At 41.3% G+C, this 21,582-nt stretch overlaps 1 protein-coding gene across 1 annotated transcript; it reads right to left on the bottom strand.

The window, feature by feature from the left end:
- Positions 1-212: 212 nt before the first annotated feature.
- LEPROT (leptin receptor overlapping transcript) lies at positions 213-19,980 on the bottom strand. Its single transcript, XM_020806075.3, has 4 exons — positions 19,837-19,980; positions 13,606-13,681; positions 13,303-13,489; positions 213-2,895 (listed from the first exon to the last, which is right to left on the bottom strand). The coding sequence occupies exons 1-4, from the start codon at positions 19,850-19,852 to the stop codon at positions 2,779-2,781; spliced, it is 396 nt and encodes a 131-aa protein (XP_020661734.1). The 5' UTR covers positions 19,853-19,980; the 3' UTR covers positions 213-2,778.
- Between the last annotated feature and the right edge of the window lie 1,602 nt (positions 19,981-21,582).

The following is a 21,582-nucleotide window of genomic DNA, read 5'->3' as shown; positions in this document are numbered from 1 at the left end:
CCAGACATTATATAAAAGAAATTATACAAACTAAGCTCAGAACATTTGCTAGGCAATCAATTGTCCACATCTGAAGAACAAATGTTTCTGAACTTTTGTTCTACTGTGTTTTGAAGGAGTTATTTACTGGTACTGTTATTGTACTTATCCTTTAGACGGTTAGTGTGATCCTGAGTGTCTCATTTGTAATAAAATGGAAAGAGACAAATTCATGATAGTGAAACTTTAAAGTACAGTTTTATTAGAGCTTGAAGCATGTTTTCACTTACAAATACACTGCAATATTGCACGATTCCAGTATTTCAATCGTATAGATTACAAAAGTAACAACATTTCAAATACATGTATATTTTATATGAATCATAGAAAAGGCTAGGCACCAGAGAATGGAAAACAACTGGACCATCAGACTGAAAAAATAGACGTTGCATTATCGACATGCTTTCTATGGATCAGAGTAATCTAAGAGATAAAGGCACTTTGAAATTAGTTTACTACTATGTAATAAAAAAAAACACAGAAGAAAATGAATGTTCACAGGATGTGGTAGGATGGCCAGCTTGGAGCTGGTCAGCATCAAGATGCTGGAAAGCTTTTGAACTCCAGCAATAAGCTAAACACATTGCAACCAGGAAACAAGACAAATTGGATTTTTCACAGAGAACAGAAAAACATTTTTATCTTATCTATAACAATAGCGACTGCTTCCCTTCTGAAGATTAATAAAGTCATTTGATACCTGCTAGAATGCCTACATTATCATTTACCATTCTCATTAATTCTAGTATCCTAAGCCCTAAAATACTCTATTAGTTTGGTATGGCAGAAAACCAGAGCTTGGAAAATTTACTCTTTTAGGCTACAGTTTTCAGAATTTCCCAGCCAGGAGAATCAGGGGCGTGTAGTCCCCAAAGCAGGACTTCTAAGTTCAGTGAAAGATGCACTGAACATAGATGCCCCTTGAACAGAGGGGCAACCTACGCTTCCATTCCTTCTTACCAGTACAACAGCACCTATAAGGCAGCTTCTGAAAACATACTAAAATGCAAATGCAATAGGTGATGCTTTTACAAACCACTTTAAAAAGTATCATACAATACGCGAGCTTTTGTGGATAAAAACACCACTTCATCGGACTATATCATGAAAATGTTCGCTTAAAAATTTAATCAGTGGAGCCTATTCCCAGGTATGTGTGCACAGAACAGCAGCTTTCACTTTTCTACCTCTGTGCAAAGCATAACTAGCAATATATTTAAAGATTTAAAATGAACAAGACTCAAGCCTTATTCAAGCATTCAGAATGGAACATATGAGAAGGAGAGAGCTTTATCTCTACACTCTCTTCAAGCAGATAGTAAACAGTCTGAAAAAGAAAGCTTTGGCTATAAAGCTCCACATGATCAGGAACCCTAATTTTCCAGTAACACAGAGAGGTTTTGTGCCTAGTAGAGCTTTTCCTCTTTAGACGGCAATGGTCATGCAAGGCTGAAATTCTCTGTCCTCCAATATGAAGATCAAACCTTTGCTGAACACCTGAATATAGTTGCTTCTGTATATGCGAGATGCAGATTACTCTGTGCAAGGCATCTACAGGATTCTGTCATACTATCCTACAGCTCAAGGGTTGTTTGGGTTTTCTTTCTAAATCAAGGTATGTGACAAGTAATTTTTGTACCACCATCGATACACATATTTTTTTGCTACTGCCAAAACACAGAGGTTCCTGGAGAACAGCTCCTTGGCCAAATCAAAACTGGTATTTAAATGACCTTTTGTTTTCATGCGCCCTCAATACCTTTTGCTGCACTGCAGTTTGAAAACAAAAGCAGCAGCAGCAGCAAAAGTTACAGTAAGTGCAAGTCCTAGAGAAAAACTGGCTAAGTCTCTGGCCTAAATGGCAAGACTGTCCTAACCTGCAAACCTGTGGCTACAGTGCAAAGATCCTCATGCGGTGCAGGAAGCGGCATGCATCTCGCTAAGCCAGCAGAGGACAAACTGTGGCTCCTCTGGTTACATGCTCCACCGGTACTCAATGATTTTCTTTTAGAGCAAAAATAAAAAATTGAGGGCTTTTAAAGCCCCCTTGTGCCCTCCAGGGGCACAGGTGCAATTTTGCAATATTTTAAAGAGACCTCATCACCTCAAACCAATTTAAGACAAGGATAGCATTATTAAGAGCACCCTGTGTGGTGCAGTGGGTAGAGTGACAGGGTAGAACTCAGGAGGCCTGGGTTAGAATCCCTGCTTGGCTGGGGAAATTCACTGGGGAGGGGTGAAACTGGGGAAACCACCCCTTAAACATCTCTATTACCTTGAAAGCCCTGATAATGGTCACTAGAAGTTGGTTCTGAATTGATAGCACATAACAAAAGCACCACTTCAGGACCTCCCCCCACATCAATTGTGGGTTTTTTGGAGGAGGGTTCTATTAATAAACCATAAGGAAAAATGGAGATGGAATCACAGCTGCGGTCCTCCAAGTTTCAGCAATGGGTGTCTGCAGCTGCCAGATCTGGGAAGACTACTCATCCCACATTATGCAAATACACTTGATTTTTTTAAATGCAATTAATTCCCCATGTTAGCTGTTGTTGATCAAAATATTAAAATTGTTCTAAAAAAGCAAAAACCTATGGCTATATATGTTTGTGCTTAACATAGGTTAATATATGCACATATATACATTGTATATATACATAGAAATGGCACTATAAGAGCTGTACAATAATAAAGTCTATATAAGTAATATAATACACATCTGTATCATACTAAAGTTTACCACTGTTCCCACGTAAAATCATCTCCTCTGCCGAACAGGACAAAAAAGCCTAAAACGGTAAGGAAAATTACTGCATTGCCAGCCAGCACAAGGGCACAAGCTCCCCACTTTATCTGAAACACAAAATTAAAAAAAAAACTCCATTAATGGACATAAAATGCATGTTATTTTGAGCATTTGAGAGGTACAAGGAAATATCACATCAGCATGCTAAAAGCGCTTAAAGATCAAACAGCAAATTCTGAGTGCTGCACTTGATCTTTGCTAAAAGGCCAAAAAGCAAAACTCTGAGTACTAAGTAAAGTAATTTATAGCAATTTAATTATTTGAAATTACATAAATCATTAAAGATTTTGCTAAAACAGATATCCACAACAATTATTTTTTCTTGATAGGTTTAATAATCAGGAGATGTTCTGAGATTGTTTTCATGCTCAGCATTATAAATTACCAAGAAGAATCATTTGCAGGCAGCTAACTATGGTCTTTTCCAAGCAAAGAGATCTGATCCTTCTCTTCCCCTACCTTCAAATATGGTTTACCTCCCACACTCCAGCATGGGCTGGATTTGAGGGGAGCTGGGAGGTTCTAGGATTATGTTTTTAATAATTTATAATAAGAATGAAACAACTGTTTAAGGAATGAATCTGAATTCAAATATCATTCTTAATGTTTTAGGAAGCATCCCTGTAACATAAAATATGCTCTGCCGTAAGCCTCTTGAACACCAAAATTAAATAATAATGAGTGGGATAGTACCATTGTTAGGGTGTTTGGTCAGTAATAGTCCATCCTATGCATTTTGAAACAGAAGTAAGTATCAGTCTCTTTGTTAACATTTTGTAATATTTATATTCATTACACTTGGTCTTCTGCATCAAATGAAAGCTACTGTTTTAAAATACACACTCTATATACAGTGGTGCCTTGCTTAACGAGCGCCCCATTTAACGATGAATCTGCATAGCGATGGAGTATTTGCGATCGCGCGCATTAATAAAGTACAAGCTGGATTTCGAAGGGGCAGAGTAACTAGAGACCAAATTGCTAACATGCGCTGGATTATGGAGAAAGCCAGAGAGTTCCAGAAAAACATCTACTTCTGCTTCACTGACTACGCAAAAACCTTTGACTGTGTGGACCACAAGAAACTATGGCAAGTCCTTAAAGAAATGGGAGTGTCTGACCACTTTATCTATCTCCTGAGAAACCTATAAGTGGGACAGGAAGCAACAGTTAGAACTGGATATGGAACAAATGATTGGTTCAAAATTGGGAAAGGAGTACCCTGTACGACAAAGCTGTATATTGTCCCGTTGCTTATTCAACTTATATGCAGAATATATCATGCGAAAGGCTGGACTGGAGGAATCCCATGCCGGAATTAAGATTGCTGGAAGAAATATCAACAACCTCTGATATGCAGGTGATACCACTCTGATGGCAGAAAGTGAGGATGAATTAAAGAACCTCGTAATGAGGATGAACGAGGAGAGCACAAAAAATGGTCTGAAGCTCAACACCAAAAAAACTAAGATCATGGCGACTGGTCCCATCACCTCCTGGCAAATAGAAGGGGTAGATATGGAGGCAGTGACAAGGTTTTACTTTCTTGGGCTCCATGATCACTACAGATGGGGACAGCAGCCACAAAATTAAAAGACACCTGCTTCTTGGGAGGAAAGCAATGACAAACCTCGACAGCATCTTAAAAAGCAGAGACATCACCTTGCCAACAAAAGTCAGAATATTCAAAGCTATGGCTTTTCCTGTAGTGATGTACGGAACTGAGAGCTGGACCATAAAGAAGGCTGACTGCCGAAGAATTGATGCTTTTGAATTGTGCTGCTGAAAGAGGCTCTTGAGAGTCCCCTGGAGTGCAAGGAGAACAAACCTGTCCATTCTAAAGGAAATCAACCCTGAGTGCTCACTGGAAGGACAGACCCTGAAGCTGAGGCTCTCACGGCCACCTCATGAGAAGAGAAGACTCCCTGGAAAAGACCCTGATGTTAGGAAAGTGTGAAGGCAGGAGGAGAAGGGGACGACAGAGGATGAGATGGTTGGATGGTTGGACAGTGTCATCGAAGCAACCAACATGAATTTGACCCAACTCCGGGAGGCAGTGGAAGACAGGAGGACCTGGCATGCTCTGGTCCATGGGGTCACGAAGAGTTGGACATGACTAAATGACTAAACAACAACATGGTTTGTTTGGACACCCCTTCTCCTCTGTCCAGTTTACAACTTTCCAGATTTCTTAAACCACAGTTTATCAGTTCAGATGTCATGGGGAAAACTCCATTCTTAAAATGCAGAGTTCATTTCTATTGTTATGTCCAATTAAAAATAAATAAATAAATAACAGGTCCTCATAAGGGAACTGCAGCAAAGTAAGTTTTGCTGCGAAAACAAATGAGTCTTACCAGGTTTTTAAAAAGTTTCTCAGAGCTAGATAATAAAACCTTTTTTTTTCAGTTACAGCATTCCCCCACCCCATTTTCTTAATACTTTGCTAGCCAGGAAAAGATGTATCTACATTATTTAGAATACAGTGGCCAAAATTCTCTCTTGTACCTACGCAAATGGAATAACCTTTTTTAAACTTTTAATCTTTATTGCATATAATTAAAAAAATATAAAAATAAGTAAATAATTATCACAATATTAGTACATAACCAAAATAACTTTCCATTATCTCTTTCGCAAAACAGTAAGTCTTTAACATTTTTCCTTCCTTATTTACCACCAGACATTTATTTTCTTCACAATCTTAATAATACCTTTCAATTCTTATTTTATATCCATATTAACTATCTGCTTTACTTTGTTTTTACTTCTGTTGAGAGCAGTTCTGCTTCTAATTTAAGCCTAAGTCACTTGGTACAGGTTTGCAATCTTTCTTCCATTTCTCTCTGAGATAATACTTTACTTTCCCTCATTGAGATTCGTGCTCTGTTGTACGCTTTCCTTTCAATGGGTGTGTTAGTTTGTCCATTAATATTAGTTCCTGTAATTTTATTAAACAATCCTCCACTGAAGGTTCCTGTGGCGGATAGCCCACATGTCACTCCTGTCGGTCATTTTAGAGCTCTAGTGCCGAAGCCTATGACAAGACAGGAGGGGCGGAGTCAACAGAACTGGGTGAGACAGAGAATCAGTGAGGGAGAAGACTGGGAAGTGTTTAGACAAGGGATTGGAAAGTCGGTGTGCTAGAGAATATAAAAGAGTTAAAAGTAATAAGAACTACATAGACAGTCAAAATAAACTGAGACCTTGATTAAAGTGAATGAATACAAGCAAGCTTATATGTAATTAAATCCACGTTTATTGAATGAATAATAAAATAACATCCATGGTTTTTCTTCAGTGATTTACCTACCAAACCATAAATAAATCTTGTTTTATTTGGCAGCAATAGTCTGAGATTCATAATTAGTACAGTGAGGGTAATACCCTCTGGTGGCAGTGAAAAAGGGTGAAAAGAACAAGTCGTGTCCAAAGGTGAACCTGTGAGTGGGAAAACAAGCAGGGAACACTGGGGGTGCGCGACAAAAGTGGCAGCAGAATGGTGGGATTCGAAACGAATGAATTCCAGTGAGCCTAAGTAAAGCAAAATCTTCTGAGTCTGAGGGACCTGATAGCCAAAGGCTGTGGAAGAAGGAGTAGGGAACCCTAGAGCTCTTGGTGAACAGCATGGAAAAGGACTCCAGATCACAGACTTTAGGAAAGGCTAAGGCAGGGAAAAGATGTATTCCCGAAGACTTTCACAGCCGGGACCTGATGGTTGTTGTGGGTTTTTCGGGCTCTTTGGCTGTGTTTTGAAGGTTGTTCTTCCTAACGTTTCACCAGTCTCTGTGGCTGGCATCCTCAGAGGACTGGAGTAGGAACTCAGTCCATGCTCTGTTGCTGTTTGTTGGATAGCTCTTGCTGTTGGACTATCCAACTAAGTTGTTGGACTAACTAAGATATTTAGTCAGCGATAAACAGCCTAAAACAGTACAGTAAGCAAGTGAGACGGCTGATTATCAAAAATTAGAAATAAAAAACTCGAAATTTTCTGAGGTAAAATTTGGTGGTAGAAGCTGGGAGGACAGAAAGAAAGAGCCCAGGGATTAACACAGAAACAAACAGGCAACTGGAAGCCATTTTAGGGACAAACCATCAGAACAAAATCAACAGAGGTATAAAAGCACTGAAGGGAAGGGAGACAAGCCCCCTTACTTTGAACAAAGAGCCCCAAAAACTTGCTATGGGTGTGGAGAAGAAGGACATTCCATTTCTCAATGTCAGACATCAAAGAATAAAGAATTTAATCAGCAAAAAGGAGGGGGAAGTTTGCCCCAAAAAGCGTACTGTATACAGCAGCAGTGGAAGAATGCTGAGGCAGTTGAAAATGGCGCAGTGACTGCTAGAGCAGAGAGCCAAGAAGAACAGCCACCTTTAGCAAATGTTGTGCAATGTTATTTTATTGAAATATGTGGCAAATGCCTGGGTGAACTATATGTGTCGTATGGGCTTCGCTTCAGAAATTGTCACTGATTTAGGAACATCATTCACTTCCAGATTAATGAAAAAGCTCTGGCAACTTTGGGGCATAGCTCATATCACATCATCCCCATACCATCCTCAGACAAATGAATTAGTGGAGACATTTAATGGGACCCTAATGCAAATGATCAAAGCTTATATGGTTGAAAACCCCAATGACTGGGATCACAAGATACAACCCTTGTCATATGCATACCGGTCTGTACCCCAGGAAAGCACTGGTTTCAATCCATTTGAACTGTTATTTGGGCAGAAAGTGAGGGGACCCTTGGATTTATTCAGACAAAATTGGGAGGAAGAACATGGAGAACATCCTGAGACAGTGATCCAGTACATAGATAAATTAATGAAGTCCTTGCAACAATCTCTGAAGTTAGCCACAGAAAACTTGCACAGCCAGCAAGGGAAGCAAAATTTATGGTATGATAAAAAGGCCAGAGAAAGCTCATTCAGTCCAGGAGAAGAAGTCCTGGTACTGAGGCCTATAAAAGGGAATGAGCTGCAATTAAAATGAGCAGGTCCTTTGAGAATAAAATCCAAGATGAAGGAAGTAAATTACATAATTCAGGAAGAGGGAGAGGAAGGTTGAAGAGTAGTCCATGTAAGCTTGATCAAGTTTGGAGAATTCACTGTAGCATACATCCATAAGAATATATAGTCAAACATAGACAGATCACCTATACCATATTGAGAAAGTGCTACAGAGGTTAAATGAGGCCGGATTAACAGTGAAGGCTAGTAAAATGCCAGCTAGGGAACTCTGAGTTAAAATACTTAGGCCATATTGTTGGGGGAAGCATAATCAAACCCCTTACATCGAAGACTAAAGTAATCATTAGCTGGTCTAGACCAACAACAAAGAAAAAAATCAGATCTTTCTTAGGGTTAGTTGGCTATTATAGGCGCTTTATCCAGAACTTCAGTGAAATAGCAGCCCCTTTATCAGACTTAACCCATAAAAGAAAAGCTGACAAGATCCAGTGGTTGAGCGACTGTGAGGAGGCCTTCGAGGAGTTAAAAACTACATTGATGACCGGTCCTGTCCCAAGAGCACCAGATTTCCATCAAACTGTGCTGAGCCAGGAGGACGACAACGGGGACCTTCATCCGGTGACGTTCCTGAGCAAGAAGCTGCAGGATGGTGAGAGATGCCTTTCCACCATAGAACGTGAGTGTCTGGTGACTGTATGGTCTTTGTGTAAGATCGGACCATACATATGGGGAAGACTTTGTTCTCTGCAGAGACCATTCCCCACTGCTGTGGTTGCAGACTAGAGCGAACAATAATAAGTTGATGAGGTGGGTCCTACTCCTACAAGACTTTGAGATCTGGAGTGTTAAAGGGACTCAAAATGTGGTGACCGATGCTTTGTCAAGAAGACCAGATGACTGACAAAAGGGACTAATGTAATATATAACTTCAATGTTATAAAAAATATTCTAATTAAAAGTTCTAAATGTATATTAATTTGAAAAATAATTAAAAATGTAAGTTATATATGAAATAATGGTATGTAAGGTTTGTATTGTAAGTAATAAAAATGTTGATAAATGTAATTTAAATATAAACTAATAATATTAATATGCTTTAAACTGAGTAATTGAGTGAGTACTGTATATATGGTATATGTTTAATGGAGCAATGTTTTAAAGAAGAAATTTTAAATATGGGTAAATTATCTCATACATTGTTCATGAGGGTAACCTACTATAGATGTTACCCCATGATACAAACTTTCCAAGGGGGAAGATATGTGGCGGGCAGCTCACACGTCACGCCTGTCAGTCATTTTAGAGCTCTAATGCAGGAGCCTATGACAAGACAGGAGGGGCGGAGTCAACAGAACTGGATGAGACAGAGAATCAGTGAGGGAGAAGATTGGGAAGTGTTTAGACAAGGGATTGGAATAGTTGGGAAGTGTTTAGACAAGCAATTGGAAAGTTGGTGTGTTAAAGAATATAAAAGAGTTAAAAGTAATAGGAACTACATAGACAGTCAGAATATATAAATAAATAAATAAAACAAGCAGAGGACACTGGGGGTGCGCGACAGTTCCTCCTTGTCTTTCCATTGTTTTGCCACTTGAATTCTGGTTGCGCCTAATATGTATAAACAAATTTTTGTCTCTTGTCTCGAGTTTAACTTTACCATATTGAACAAATAAGTTTCAGGTTTCATCTACATTTTCATTCTTTCTGACAGCTGTCTGTATGGAAACCACTGGTATATTATTCCAACTTGATTCATTTCTTGTCTTCTTAATCTTAGTTGTCCATCATCTTCCTCTGTGAGTAGATCTTTATATGTTAACCATTTATCATTCTTTATGTCAACTTCGTTTGAGAGAGCTTCATGGGGGGACATCCACATTGGAATCCTATGATAAAATGTCCCTTTATATTTCTCCTATACTCTTATTAATGATTTTCTTATTATATTATTTCCAAAAGCTTTGCTGACTTTCTTTTTTCCATACCATAAGTATGCATGAAGTCCATATTTTAAATCTTTGCTTTCTAGTATTAATATTTTTTCATCCTCCAGTCTTATCCACTCTCTTAACCATTGTAGTGCTGCCGCCTCATAATATAATTGGAGGTTTGGGAGACCCCATCCTCCTCTCTTCTTGTCGTCTTGCAAGTACCTCAATTTTATTTTTGGTTTTCTCCCCTGCCAAATAAAATTTGAGAGCTGTTTTCTCCACAAATGAAATGGTTTGTAATTTATTATTATCAGAATATTATTATCAAAATAGGAATATGAATATAGGTAATACCATAATTTTGATAATTGCTATTCTGCCCAAATAGTAAAAGTAGGTTTAAATTTGATATGTACTGTACAAATATCATTCTTCATGCTCACCAACTCCAAAAATCAAACTTTGTAAACATTTTTTTCTTTTTTCCCATGACTTGAAAATTTTGTTTCGTTTCTCTATTATCTAAAATGACTTTTGTTAAGCTAAGAGAAGAGCATGCGCTCTCTCTAGTGGTAAGAGTGTATATTTGATACTTCAGCTGCATTCTCCACAAAAGAGAAGTACAGAAAGATTTAAATCAAGACCTTCAACTAGGGAATCATAAGACACCATAAGTATCAAGAACTTCTGCTAAAAATTTGGAAAGAAAGAACCAAGAAGGACTATAACAATTAAATGGGACAAGTACATAAAGATAAGCATTTGTAAGGTACCATTGCAATAAAATGCCTTGCACCATTAAGGGAAGCTCAAGTGCACTGACTAAAACAGATGAAATAATATATTTTATTTCTTTTATGTAAAAATGCACATATATCCCACGAAACAACCAGACTTTCAAAGTGAATTACAACATACAGAACAATGTACACTGAGTTTTTAAAAATCACCTCACCATTCATGTGCAGATAGAAAATTTGAGGACTGTTTCTGGAGACTAGGCATGAGAAGATTTTTTTTTCACCAGATGAGGCAAGAGAAACAGCCAGTGTGTGAGGGGGGAAAAGAAATATATACATGCTAGGGAATTCATCTCCTGAGTATTGTGGCACCAACCATCCCCTTGTTGCTACAGATAACTAAGAGTTATTTTAATATCAATATTTTAATTTATTGTGATGTTAAGCATATGTATTTTTAGCTGCTATACATCACCTTGAGTCCCTTCACTGGGAAGAAAGATGGGATATTAATAAAGTAAATCAATCACTACAACAGAACAAAGAGCAAGGAGAACAACACACACAGTAATCAGCAACATTTTCTTTCTCCTACTGCCAGAGAAAGGAAGGGAGGCTTGAAAAGAACAGTATTTGGAATGGCCAGTCAAAATTTAAAAAAATTATTCGGAAGTGATCAAGCATTACATCCCAAAGGAGCCATGAGCTCTCCCTGATATATATAAAAAAGAAAATAAATGATTATGGATATCAGTCTTTTAAGCATGTAATATCTCTCACTGTCTTGCAGTGGATTTAAAAAACCTCTGAGGAGAAATACAGTAGAATGAAAAAGAGAACGAAGCCATGTCAGGTGCATGTCAGGTGCATGTGAGTATATATATATATATATATATATATATATATATATATATATATATATATATATATATATATATATATATATATATATATATATATATATATATATATATATATATATATATATATATATATATATACACAGTGGTGCCTCGCATAGCGATCGCTCCGTTTAACGATGAAATCGCATTACGATGGACTAAAGTCCATCGCAAGAGCGATCGCTTTGCGATGGCCCCTATGGGGACAACTCCCTTTGCGATGATCGCGGGGGAGCGCTCCCCCACGATCATGGCAAAGGCCCCGCTGGTCAGCTGTTCCAAAAAAATGGGCTTTGCGCTGCTCGCAGGGAAGCACTTCCCCGGGAGCAGCGCAAAGGCTCGCTTTTTAGAACAGCTGACTGTCGGGCGTTTGGGCTGCTAGCAGAGAAGCGCTTCTCCGGGAGCAGCCCAAACTCCCGCCCCTCAGCTGTTCCAAAAGACGGCGGTTTGGGCTGGTCCAGGAGAAGGGCTTCTGCCGGTGCAGCCCAATCCCCTGCCTTTTGGAACAGCTGAGGGGCGGTGGTTTGAAGCCCAGACGCCCGCCCCTCAGCTGTTCCAAAAGGTGTGGGTTTGGGCTGCTCCGGGAGAAGGGCTTCTGCCGGTGCAGCCCAAACCCCTGCCTTTTGGAACAGCTGAGGGGCGGGCGTCTGGGCTTCAAACCACCGCCCCTCAGCTGTTCCAGGGAGTCCCAGCATGGCTGGGATAGGCGGGCGGTGCGGCTCCCGGTGGCGGCGGGGGCAGGGGGATCTGGATGGCTTCCAGGCAAAGCACTGGAATCCATCCGGACCCCCCCCACTCTCCCTGCCCCCGCTGCTGCTTGGAGCTGCCCTGCGCCCGGTTTCCCAGCCATGCTCGGACTCCTGGAGTGGGGAATCAGCTGTTTGGCAGTTCCAAAATGGCCGCCAGACACCTGAAATGGCCCCGCGCAGCATTTTCGCGCCCTGCCCTCGCTTACCGAGGGCGCGAAAATGGCTGCCGTTATGGGGAAACATCGCAGAACGGTGAGTTTTGTGCCCATTAGGAACACATTAAACGAAGTTTAATGTGTTCCAATGGGTTTTCCCGTTCCGTATAGCGATGTTTCCCCATAACGAAGGTTAATCCGGAACGGATTAACCTCGCTATGCGGGGCACCACTGTATATATATATACAGACACACACACACACACACAGCTCTCTCCATCAGGACACAGCTCTCTCCATCAGGATCAAAAACAAAAGGCAGTCAATTAAAAATTAAAAATTAAAAAATTAAAAATTAAAGCCCATTAAATTAAAATTGATATTGTGCATTTAAATTCTTCTTCATTGTAGTTAGAAAAAATGGTAGAGATTTCAAATGTAAAGGTTCCAAATGTTTCTCAAAATGTGGACATCCATTGTTTTTTTTTAATAGATCTCTATACCACAGAAATTAACTTATGGGAAAAAAAAGGTAAAGTAGGACCCGCTATCTGTGGAATCAGTATCTGCTGATTCACTTATCTGCAGCATGAAAATGATAAATAAAAACCCGAGAAATAAATATACATATTTATATGCATTACCAGGGTGAATATACCAGAACTAGCTACTAAACAGAGCCAGAGGCCATGCAATGTATAGCATTCAATACTTCTATGTTTTTTTTGGCCGGGGGGGGGGCTTGGAACTGTTCCTCCATAGATACCATGGTCCTACAGTATTCTCTTGAACACGTGTGTTACTATTATACCATCAAGAAGTTAGTACATACCTAAGTTTCAGTGACATTGTTATTTGTATGCAAGTCAGCCAGAAATGGCCAGATTCCACCAGCATCTACCCATTATCTACCTGCACAATAATACAGCTGAATGCCTGAAGAAACAAAAACTCTAAGGGAGACAACGATCAATGATTTCATGATTTTGCTATGAGATCTTACCACATTAACACGGGCAAGAATGATAGGAAATCCAAAGGCAGAAACCACAATTCCTGTTGTGAAGAAATATGCTAATTCCTTGCAGGCACTGCTTGCAGCATCTGTATCATCACTCACTCTTTTTGCAATGAAGTGAGGAATAGGACTTATGAAGTAAAATATCAAGACAAAGAGTGGCCAGTAGACCCTGCAGAATGACAAATAAAAATACAAGAATTAAGACAGTTTTAAAAATATTTTTTAAACAGAAGGCATAAAGGTGTAGACATTGAGAGATATATATTAGATTAATGTAAATCTTACCCATATTGTTCAAGGGCACACCCCAGCATAAGAAATGTCAGACCAATAACTCCGGTGAACGATAAGCCAACCAAGGCTGCACAAGACAAAACAAAAGTAATTAAACCATTAAGCTGTAGACCAAAACTATATGTAAAATAATTATGCAGTTATAGACATCTAACCAATGTTCTACAATTAAATTCACATACAGCAACACCATGAGATTTGGATTTAATTTCATAAACTCCAAATATAGTAAACGTTCTGACAGGCACACTTTTATGTTGCTCTCAATTTCCATGTATCCAGGGTTGCTTTCATTCAGATTGTTTTCTTAAATTCTGATTGCAAGAAAAAAGTTGGAAGAATAGAAAACAAAATGGGCACAAACTGTATACAGTGAATATAAAAAGTTTACACACCCCTGTTAAAATGTCAAATGTCTGATGTAAAAAATTGGTTATTGGTTACAGCTGGAGAACGGCCCAGGAAGTCAATCCAGATTGTGAATGACTGCTTCCGCTGGAGGTGACTGCAAGCAGGACAAGGGAAAGCTGCAATTAAGGAGGGAAGGAACGTGCGAGAGAGTGACAGGTGACTTCATCAGTTTGCTTTAATTTATGCAGAAGATTGAGGGAGGGAGGGTGAATGTGTGTGTGTGTATGAGAGAGAGAGAGACTGGCTCAAAACTGAAAAAAGGAACAGGCAAGAAGGACGGAAGGCTTGAATTAAGGGGGGAAAGGGTGGCTTCATCAAGCTTGTTTAAATGTAATGAGAGGAAATGAACGTACTGAACTGAAGCAACTAATTGTTGAAAATTGAAGGAGGAAGGGTTTGTGTGTTTGTGTGTGTGTGTGTGTGTGTGTGTGTGTGTGAGAGAGAGAGAGAGAGAGAGAGAGAGAGAGACTTAACTCTTTCATAAAACCATGAAAAAAGGAACCTTCTAAAATTTAATCTCCACTGCATTTAGCTCTGCAGTTTCTGCTGAGAACAGCAGAAGTCTAAAGTATGTAGCACTCACATTTCTCATCCCCAAAGCAGACAAGAGTATCATAGTTTATCTCCAAAATATGAATCCCAGTTTTTCTGCTCCTGGTCCTACTTTGACTGCAGCACCAAACAAAAGACTGTGGGTTTCTTTATTGAGTCAATCCATCTCATGTGCAGCCCTACACTTTTCCTACTGCATTGCACTTTTTTCTGCATCACTGCCTTTTCCAGTGAGCTTATCTTCTTATGATGCCACTATAGTACAATACCCTTTGTTTGGTTATTTTAGCTTCTAGTGAAAGCTCACACTTAATTTGCTTTACTTATCTTTCTAAGAAGTCATAATACGTTTGTCATCGCTTTCCTCCCAAGAAGCAGGTGTCTTTTATTTCGTGGCTGCTGTCTCCATCTGCAGTGATCATGGAGCTCAAGAAAGTAAAATCTGTCACTGCCTCCATATCTTCCCCTTCTATTTGCCAGGAGGTGATGGGACCAGTGGCCATGAGCTTCGTTTTTTTGATATTGAGCTTCAGACCAATTTCTGTGCTCTCCTCGTTCACCCTCATTAAAAGGTTCCTCTTCACTTTCTGCCATCAGAGTATTATCATCTGCATATCTGAGGTTGTTGATATTTCTTCCGGCAATCTTAATTCCGGTTTGGGATTCTTCCAGTCCAGCCTTCCGTATTCTGCATATAAGTTAAATAAGCCGGGGGACAATATACAGCCTTGTCGTACTCCTTTCCCAATTTTGGACCAATCAGTTGTTCCATATCCAGTTCTAACTGTTGCTTCCTGTCCCACATATAGATTTCTCAGGAGTTAGATAAGGTGGTCAGGCACTCCCATTCCTTTAAGAACTTGCCATAGTTTGCTGTGGTCCACACAGTCAAAGGCTTTTGCGTAGTCAATGAAGCAGAAGTAGATGTTTTTCTGGAACTCTCTGGCTTTCTCCATAATCCAACGCATGTTAGCAATTTGGTCTCTAGTTCCTCTGCCCCTTCAAAATCCAGTTTGTACTTCTGGGAGTTCTCAGTCCACATACTGCTGAAGCCTACCTTGTAGGATTTTGAGTATAACCTTGCTAGTGTGTGAAATGAGCGCAATTGTACGGTAGTTGGAGCATTCTTTGGCAGTGCCCTTATTTGCGATTGGGATGTAGACTGATCTTTTCCAATCCTCTGGCCACTGCTGAGTTTTCCATTGATGACGATTAAAAAAAATAGTGTACTGGTCCTTTGCTATTGGGCTATGGCACCAGGGTGGGTGACATGACCTTTAGCCTGGTTTGTTCTTTTTTGCACACCACACAGAATGATTAAAGTGGTAGGAAACCTCCCCCCAACTCTGCGTTGGCTGTCTCTAGCAAGCCCGTCATTACTAGCACCACTTTGGCAGCCACTGTTGATGATTAAATCCTCTGTGAGCTAGCAAAAATTTAATGCAACTTGCTAGGCACGTTGGACACCTTACTATTCCCTATTCCACCCCATGGCTGGAGTGCAACGTGTTCCAGCAAAAATAGTGCACATCTTTATTAAATTTGGTGCATCCTGCTAGTTTGGTACATAGCCTGGCAGTCATTGATACTAATGATATATCCTGCTAATTCGGTACACAGCCTGTGTAGATTCAATAATATTTTGAATTCAAATAATGTATGATTTCCTTCCTTTCAAATCAAGGGGGTAATGTCGGCATATATAAAAATTTGGGGGGGGGGGTTTAAAGGTAAAAAAGTTCCCTGACCCCTGTTGTAGGCCTCTTGGCATCCCCCCTGACAAATTTTCTTCTAGTCTTTTCAACAATTTTGCAGGGATGTCCAATTCTCGGTAATGTCACTGTTGTGCAATATTTTCTCCACTTGATGATGGTCGTCTTCACTGTATTCCATGGTACAGTTGTGCCCCGCTTAATGATTACCCTGCATAATGATGAATCCGCTTCATGATGATGTTTTTGCGATCACAATTGTGATCGCAAAATGTTTTAATGGTTTTTTTTTCGCTTTACGATGATCGCTTCCTGCTTCAGGAACCGATTCTTCGCATTACGATGATCAAAACAGCTGATCGTCGGGTTTTCAAAATGGCCACCAACTGCTCAAAATGGCTCCCCACTGTGTTTTTGGATGGATTCCTCACTTTACAGGCAGCGAAAATGGGCACCCCTGTGGAGGATCTTTGCTGGATGGTGAGTTATTCAGCCTATTGGAACACACAGAACGATTTTCAATGCGTTTCAATGGGCTTTTTTATTTCGCTTTATGACATTTTCGTTCTACAGTGATTTCACTGGAACAAATTAACGTCGTCAAGCGAGGCACCACTGTATATCTAAATGCCTTGGAAATTATTTTGTACCCTTCTCCTGACTGATACCTTTTAACAATGAGATCCATCTGATGCTTTGGAAGCTCTCTGCGGACCATGGCTTCTGCTATAGGATGTGACTAAGACAATGTCAAGAAAGACCTACTAGCACAGCTGATCTTTATTCAGGATTCCTCAGAGGCACTTTAAATAACAGCAGGGGTGCACTGACTCCTACTTAACATGAGTTTGAATGTGATTGTTTACAGCTGAACAAAGCTACATCCCCAGTTATAAGAGGGTGTGCACACAGATGCCACCATATTATTACAGTTTTTTAATTTCCCTCCACCTAAAAGATTTCAGTTTGTTGTTCAACTGAGTTGTACAGTTCATAGGTCTATTAAAGGTGGAAAAAGTTCTGAAATAATTTATCTTTGTCTCATTTTTTTAAATCACAAACACTTGACATTTTAACAGGAGTATGTAAACTTTTTATATCCACTGCACCTCATTATATGGACCAGTAACAAAATTCCACAAACAAGGAACTGCAGCAAAAAGCCTCAGCAGGTAGTACTATACAGTGGTGCCTCGCTTTACGATTACCCCACATTACGACAAATCCGCTTTACAATGAACTTTTTGTGATCGCAATTGCGATTGCAAAACGATGGTCTAAATGGGGGAATTTCGCCAGGTGACGTCGGTGGTCCGCACCGCCTTTTTTCATCTTGGGCGGATAGCCCAGCTGCGATCCTACCTTGAAGTTGGGGCGCTCACTACCTTGGTACATACGCTCGTAATCTCAAGATTAGACCACTGTAATGCGCTCTACATGGGGCTGCCTTTGAGGCTGTTGCGGAAACTTCAGGTGGTGCAGAACGCGGCGGCCAGATTACTTAGTGGAGTGAAAAAATATCAACATATCTCACCCACTCTGGCCGCACTGCATTGGCTGCCCATCTGATTCCGCATCGACTTCAAAGTGTTGATGCTCACGTTTAAAGCCCTAAACGGTTTAGGGCCTCGATACTTGGCGGAACGCCTACTCCCACCCAGATCTACCCGTGTCACACGTGCGAGCCAGGAGGTGAGGTTGAGGAGCAAAATGCCGAGGGAGGCCCGGAAGGAAAAGACAAGAAATTGGGCCTTCTCGGCGGTGGCTCCTCCCTTCTGGAACAACATACCTCCTGAGATTCGTGCGGCTCCCTCGCTTGGTATCTTTAAAAATCAATTAAAAACATGGATGTTTCGGCAGGCCTTCCCTCCAGACAATTCCTGATGTCCTCCTCTTTTTCCTTTCTATCATCTGCTCCTTTTCTGTGCAAATGTTTTTATGTTTTCATTATGTATAAATTTGTTTTATATATATTTATTGTCTATTTTATGTTGTTAGCCACCTAGAGTGGTCCTAACCCGACCAGATAGGCGGGATATAAATAAAATAAATAAAATAAAAATAAATAAATAAATAAATATTCACGATGATCGGTTCCCTGCTTCGGGGATCGATTGTTCGCAAAACGATTATTTTTAAACAGCTGATCGGCGGTTTCAAAATGGCCACCGGGTAAATAAAATGGCTTCCCGCTGTGTTTAGGGACAGATTCCTCGCTATACAGGCAGCGAAAATGGTCGCTGTATGGAGGAACTTCGCTGGGTGGTGAGTTTTAAGCCCATTGGAACATATTGAAAGGTTTTCAATGCATTTCAATGGGCTTTTTATTTTCACTTTACGATGTTTTCGCTTAAAAGCGATTTTCCTGGAATGGATTATCGCCGTTAAGCGAGGCACCACTGTAATTTAGGACCTTGTACATGAAACATTTTGAACTTTCGTTGACCCTTTTAATTAACTCAGGACATGGCGTAGAAAACAAGGCTGTTTTTAAATAAAGTATCATCCTCTGCACATATGGCAAAACAGCTATAAAAACACTTTTTTACACCTCAAAGCATTTATAAAGATTGCAACATCTTGCTTTTGGTGGAAACCAGACAGAACTACTGAGGGTCAGTAGGCTGCAGTGATTAGTGTCGGACTTGGGATGGGAAGACTTGGGTTCAAATCCCCACTGAGATATAAAACTCACTGGGTGGTCCTGGGCCGGCCACTCACACTTTCACCCTGAGGTATCCCTGCAGCACTGTTGGGAAGACAAAGTGAGGGGAACCATTTAAGTCACCTTCAGCTCATTGGGAGGCAGACTATAAACATGACAGCCACGGAGTGAGCTATTTGTTTAGGGTGCCCCATCAAACCGATGATCCAGGTCTTATATTTCAGCACATCTGTATGAGAAAGAATTCCAGCAAACCCACATTTCTGCCCCGCCTTCCCTGACTAGCAGCTGCGCCTGCCAGAATTTCCAGTTCTTCGCCATTACCAACCAGGAAGGAGCCCTGCCCTCTTGTGCCTCTGAACGCCCAGGGCTGGACAGAGCTTCCCACGGGTGTGTCCAAGCCACTCGCCAGCCAAGGCGTCTTAGGAAAAGGCTCTCAGCCACGACCACCCTCCTGAAGTTTGCCTTCTCTTAGCAGGGTACTCTCGGGCTTCCCTGAGGCTTCCCTGCTCGCTAGCCGAGGAGCCCAGGAGACCTAGATATGCCTGGATAGCTCAGCGGTTGAGGCATTCGACTGCCGAGCCGGAGGTTGCGAGTTCGATTCCCCCGCTGCGCCTCCTTGCAAGGCGAGCCAGTCCCAGGATGTGGCCCGAAGAAGGGAATTGTAAAGACTCCTTTCGGAGTCCTCTCGACCTGAAAAACCCGGGAAAGGGTTTGGCACACAATGCACGGGAGAAGAGAAGGGACGGGGCGCGGGACCTCTCGCGGCGGAGAGGTGAAAGCAGGCGGTAGCCATAGCTACAGCCGAGCGAGGAAGAGCGACCGAGAAGATGTGGTGGGAGGGGGGGCGTCGGGGATTGAGGTCGAAGGGGGGGGGCGTACCTTTGATCCCCGCCATGCCCCCTGCTTCGGAGGGGCCACTCGAGCTTCTCGGGCTGCCTTCGGGCCTGCGAGACGGGGAGCGAGGGGGCGTCTTCCGTCTCCTGCTCACGTGGTGCTCTCCTAAGCCGTCCCTTTCCTTCTGGAAAAGGAGCTTCCTTGCTCAAAGGGAAGGAAGAAGGAGGTGGGGGGGAACAAATAAGGATATCGAAAGAAAACCGGGTCGCGTTATCTGGCGCCTTGGTTGCAGGGCTGAGTGCAAGGGGGGGGGGGAAGGTCCGCCTTCAAAATAAGCTTTGCTTCCTTATTTATTTCCCTTTTTTTTAAAGTCTTGCCCAACTTTGCCTCGTGATTAATGCCTCGGATCGGTTTCCGGGCACCGGGACTAAAATATATGCTCGGCGAGCGCCAGATCTCTGCCTCGCCACCCGCTCCTTCGCCCAGAAAGAATCAGGACCCACCGAAGTGCTTGGCGCGGCCACCTTACTCACCTGGCTCAGTACGAAGGCACAAACAAGCTCAGCGAAGCCATCCCATAGCAAAGCGACAGCCCTGCACACCTCACGGTTGCAGGATGGTAACCCGGCTTCTGTAGCTGAGATATAACACTAAGACTAAATATTTGATGCAGTGCGATTGAGCGAGTCATCTTCTAATGTACAGTACTGTATATGGGCGCTGCATAAACTAGGCAAGCCCCCACAAAGCTCGCAGGTGTGTGTCTGTATTTTTAAGAGCAATAGATTTGGGGGGATGAATTGCTGGCCTTTGTCTTAAAAGTTACACGGTGCACAGATTTATATAGGATAGAGTGGCTCAATTTCTTGTGATTTTATCTTCCCAGTTCCTGCCACAGAAATCTTGTAGGAAACAGCTGTACAACTCCAGGTTTTCTGTAATGGGTACAGCTGCCCTTTTGTTACTTAGATACAAGTATAAATTGATTCTGAACAAAACGTTTTTTCTAGAGTTTAGAAATTCTTGTTTGCTTTCCGGTTTGTGTGTTTATTTATTTAATTTATATATTAAGTTCAAGAGTAACTGATGTGAAGATCTCTAGATGTGGTTGGGCTGCAGTTCCCATGAGCCCTATGCCCATGGTGAAGGATGGTGGCAGCTGAAGTCCAGCAGCATTTGTTGTTCTTTACAGGATGCAGTTCTCACTTACACTTTTCTTCTATACCTTACTGTCATGAAGTTTTAAAATATGTAACCGGAATTATTTGCTGGGGGTAAACTCTTATGACTAATGGTGAAAGCATCCCTTGGTTTGAAACCCAGATGGTTAGAGGATTACAGGCAAAAAGCCACACACTCTGGCTGACAGATGGAGGGGAGGAGTGAGAGGAGGTGCATATCATTGGGAGTTGTACTAGAAGTGTTTCCAGTTTCACAACAGAAATGGGCGAAGGGTGATTTGTTTTTTCTAATTTATTGTTGGCATTGAAAGGGAGAGCAGCAGCACAAAACCCATCACTTCACCATATATTGCAGGGAAGGGCAACCTCCAGAGGCTACATACATCTATCCCTGGAACTTAGCAGGTTCTCCTGTTCATACAATAAAGCCCTTTAAAAAGGGGGGGAGGGGAGTTTTTAAAGTTGGCTGCCTCTAATGATGGGGAAAGAAACAGATTATGGGGCAGAGGTGCTGATAACCCCTCAATTATGGAAAAATTGCCCTCAGTCCCCCCTCAAAAGGACAAGGGGACTTTTTGAGTCAATCTTTTTGCATGTTTTTATTTTCTAT

The sequence above is a fragment of the Pogona vitticeps genome, chromosome 4, assembly GCF_051106095.1.
Source record: "Pogona vitticeps strain Pit_001003342236 chromosome 4, PviZW2.1, whole genome shotgun sequence".
NCBI classification, from domain to species: Eukaryota; Metazoa; Chordata; class Lepidosauria; order Squamata; family Agamidae; genus Pogona; species Pogona vitticeps.
This window is presented reverse-complemented; position numbering and strand designations above follow the sequence as displayed.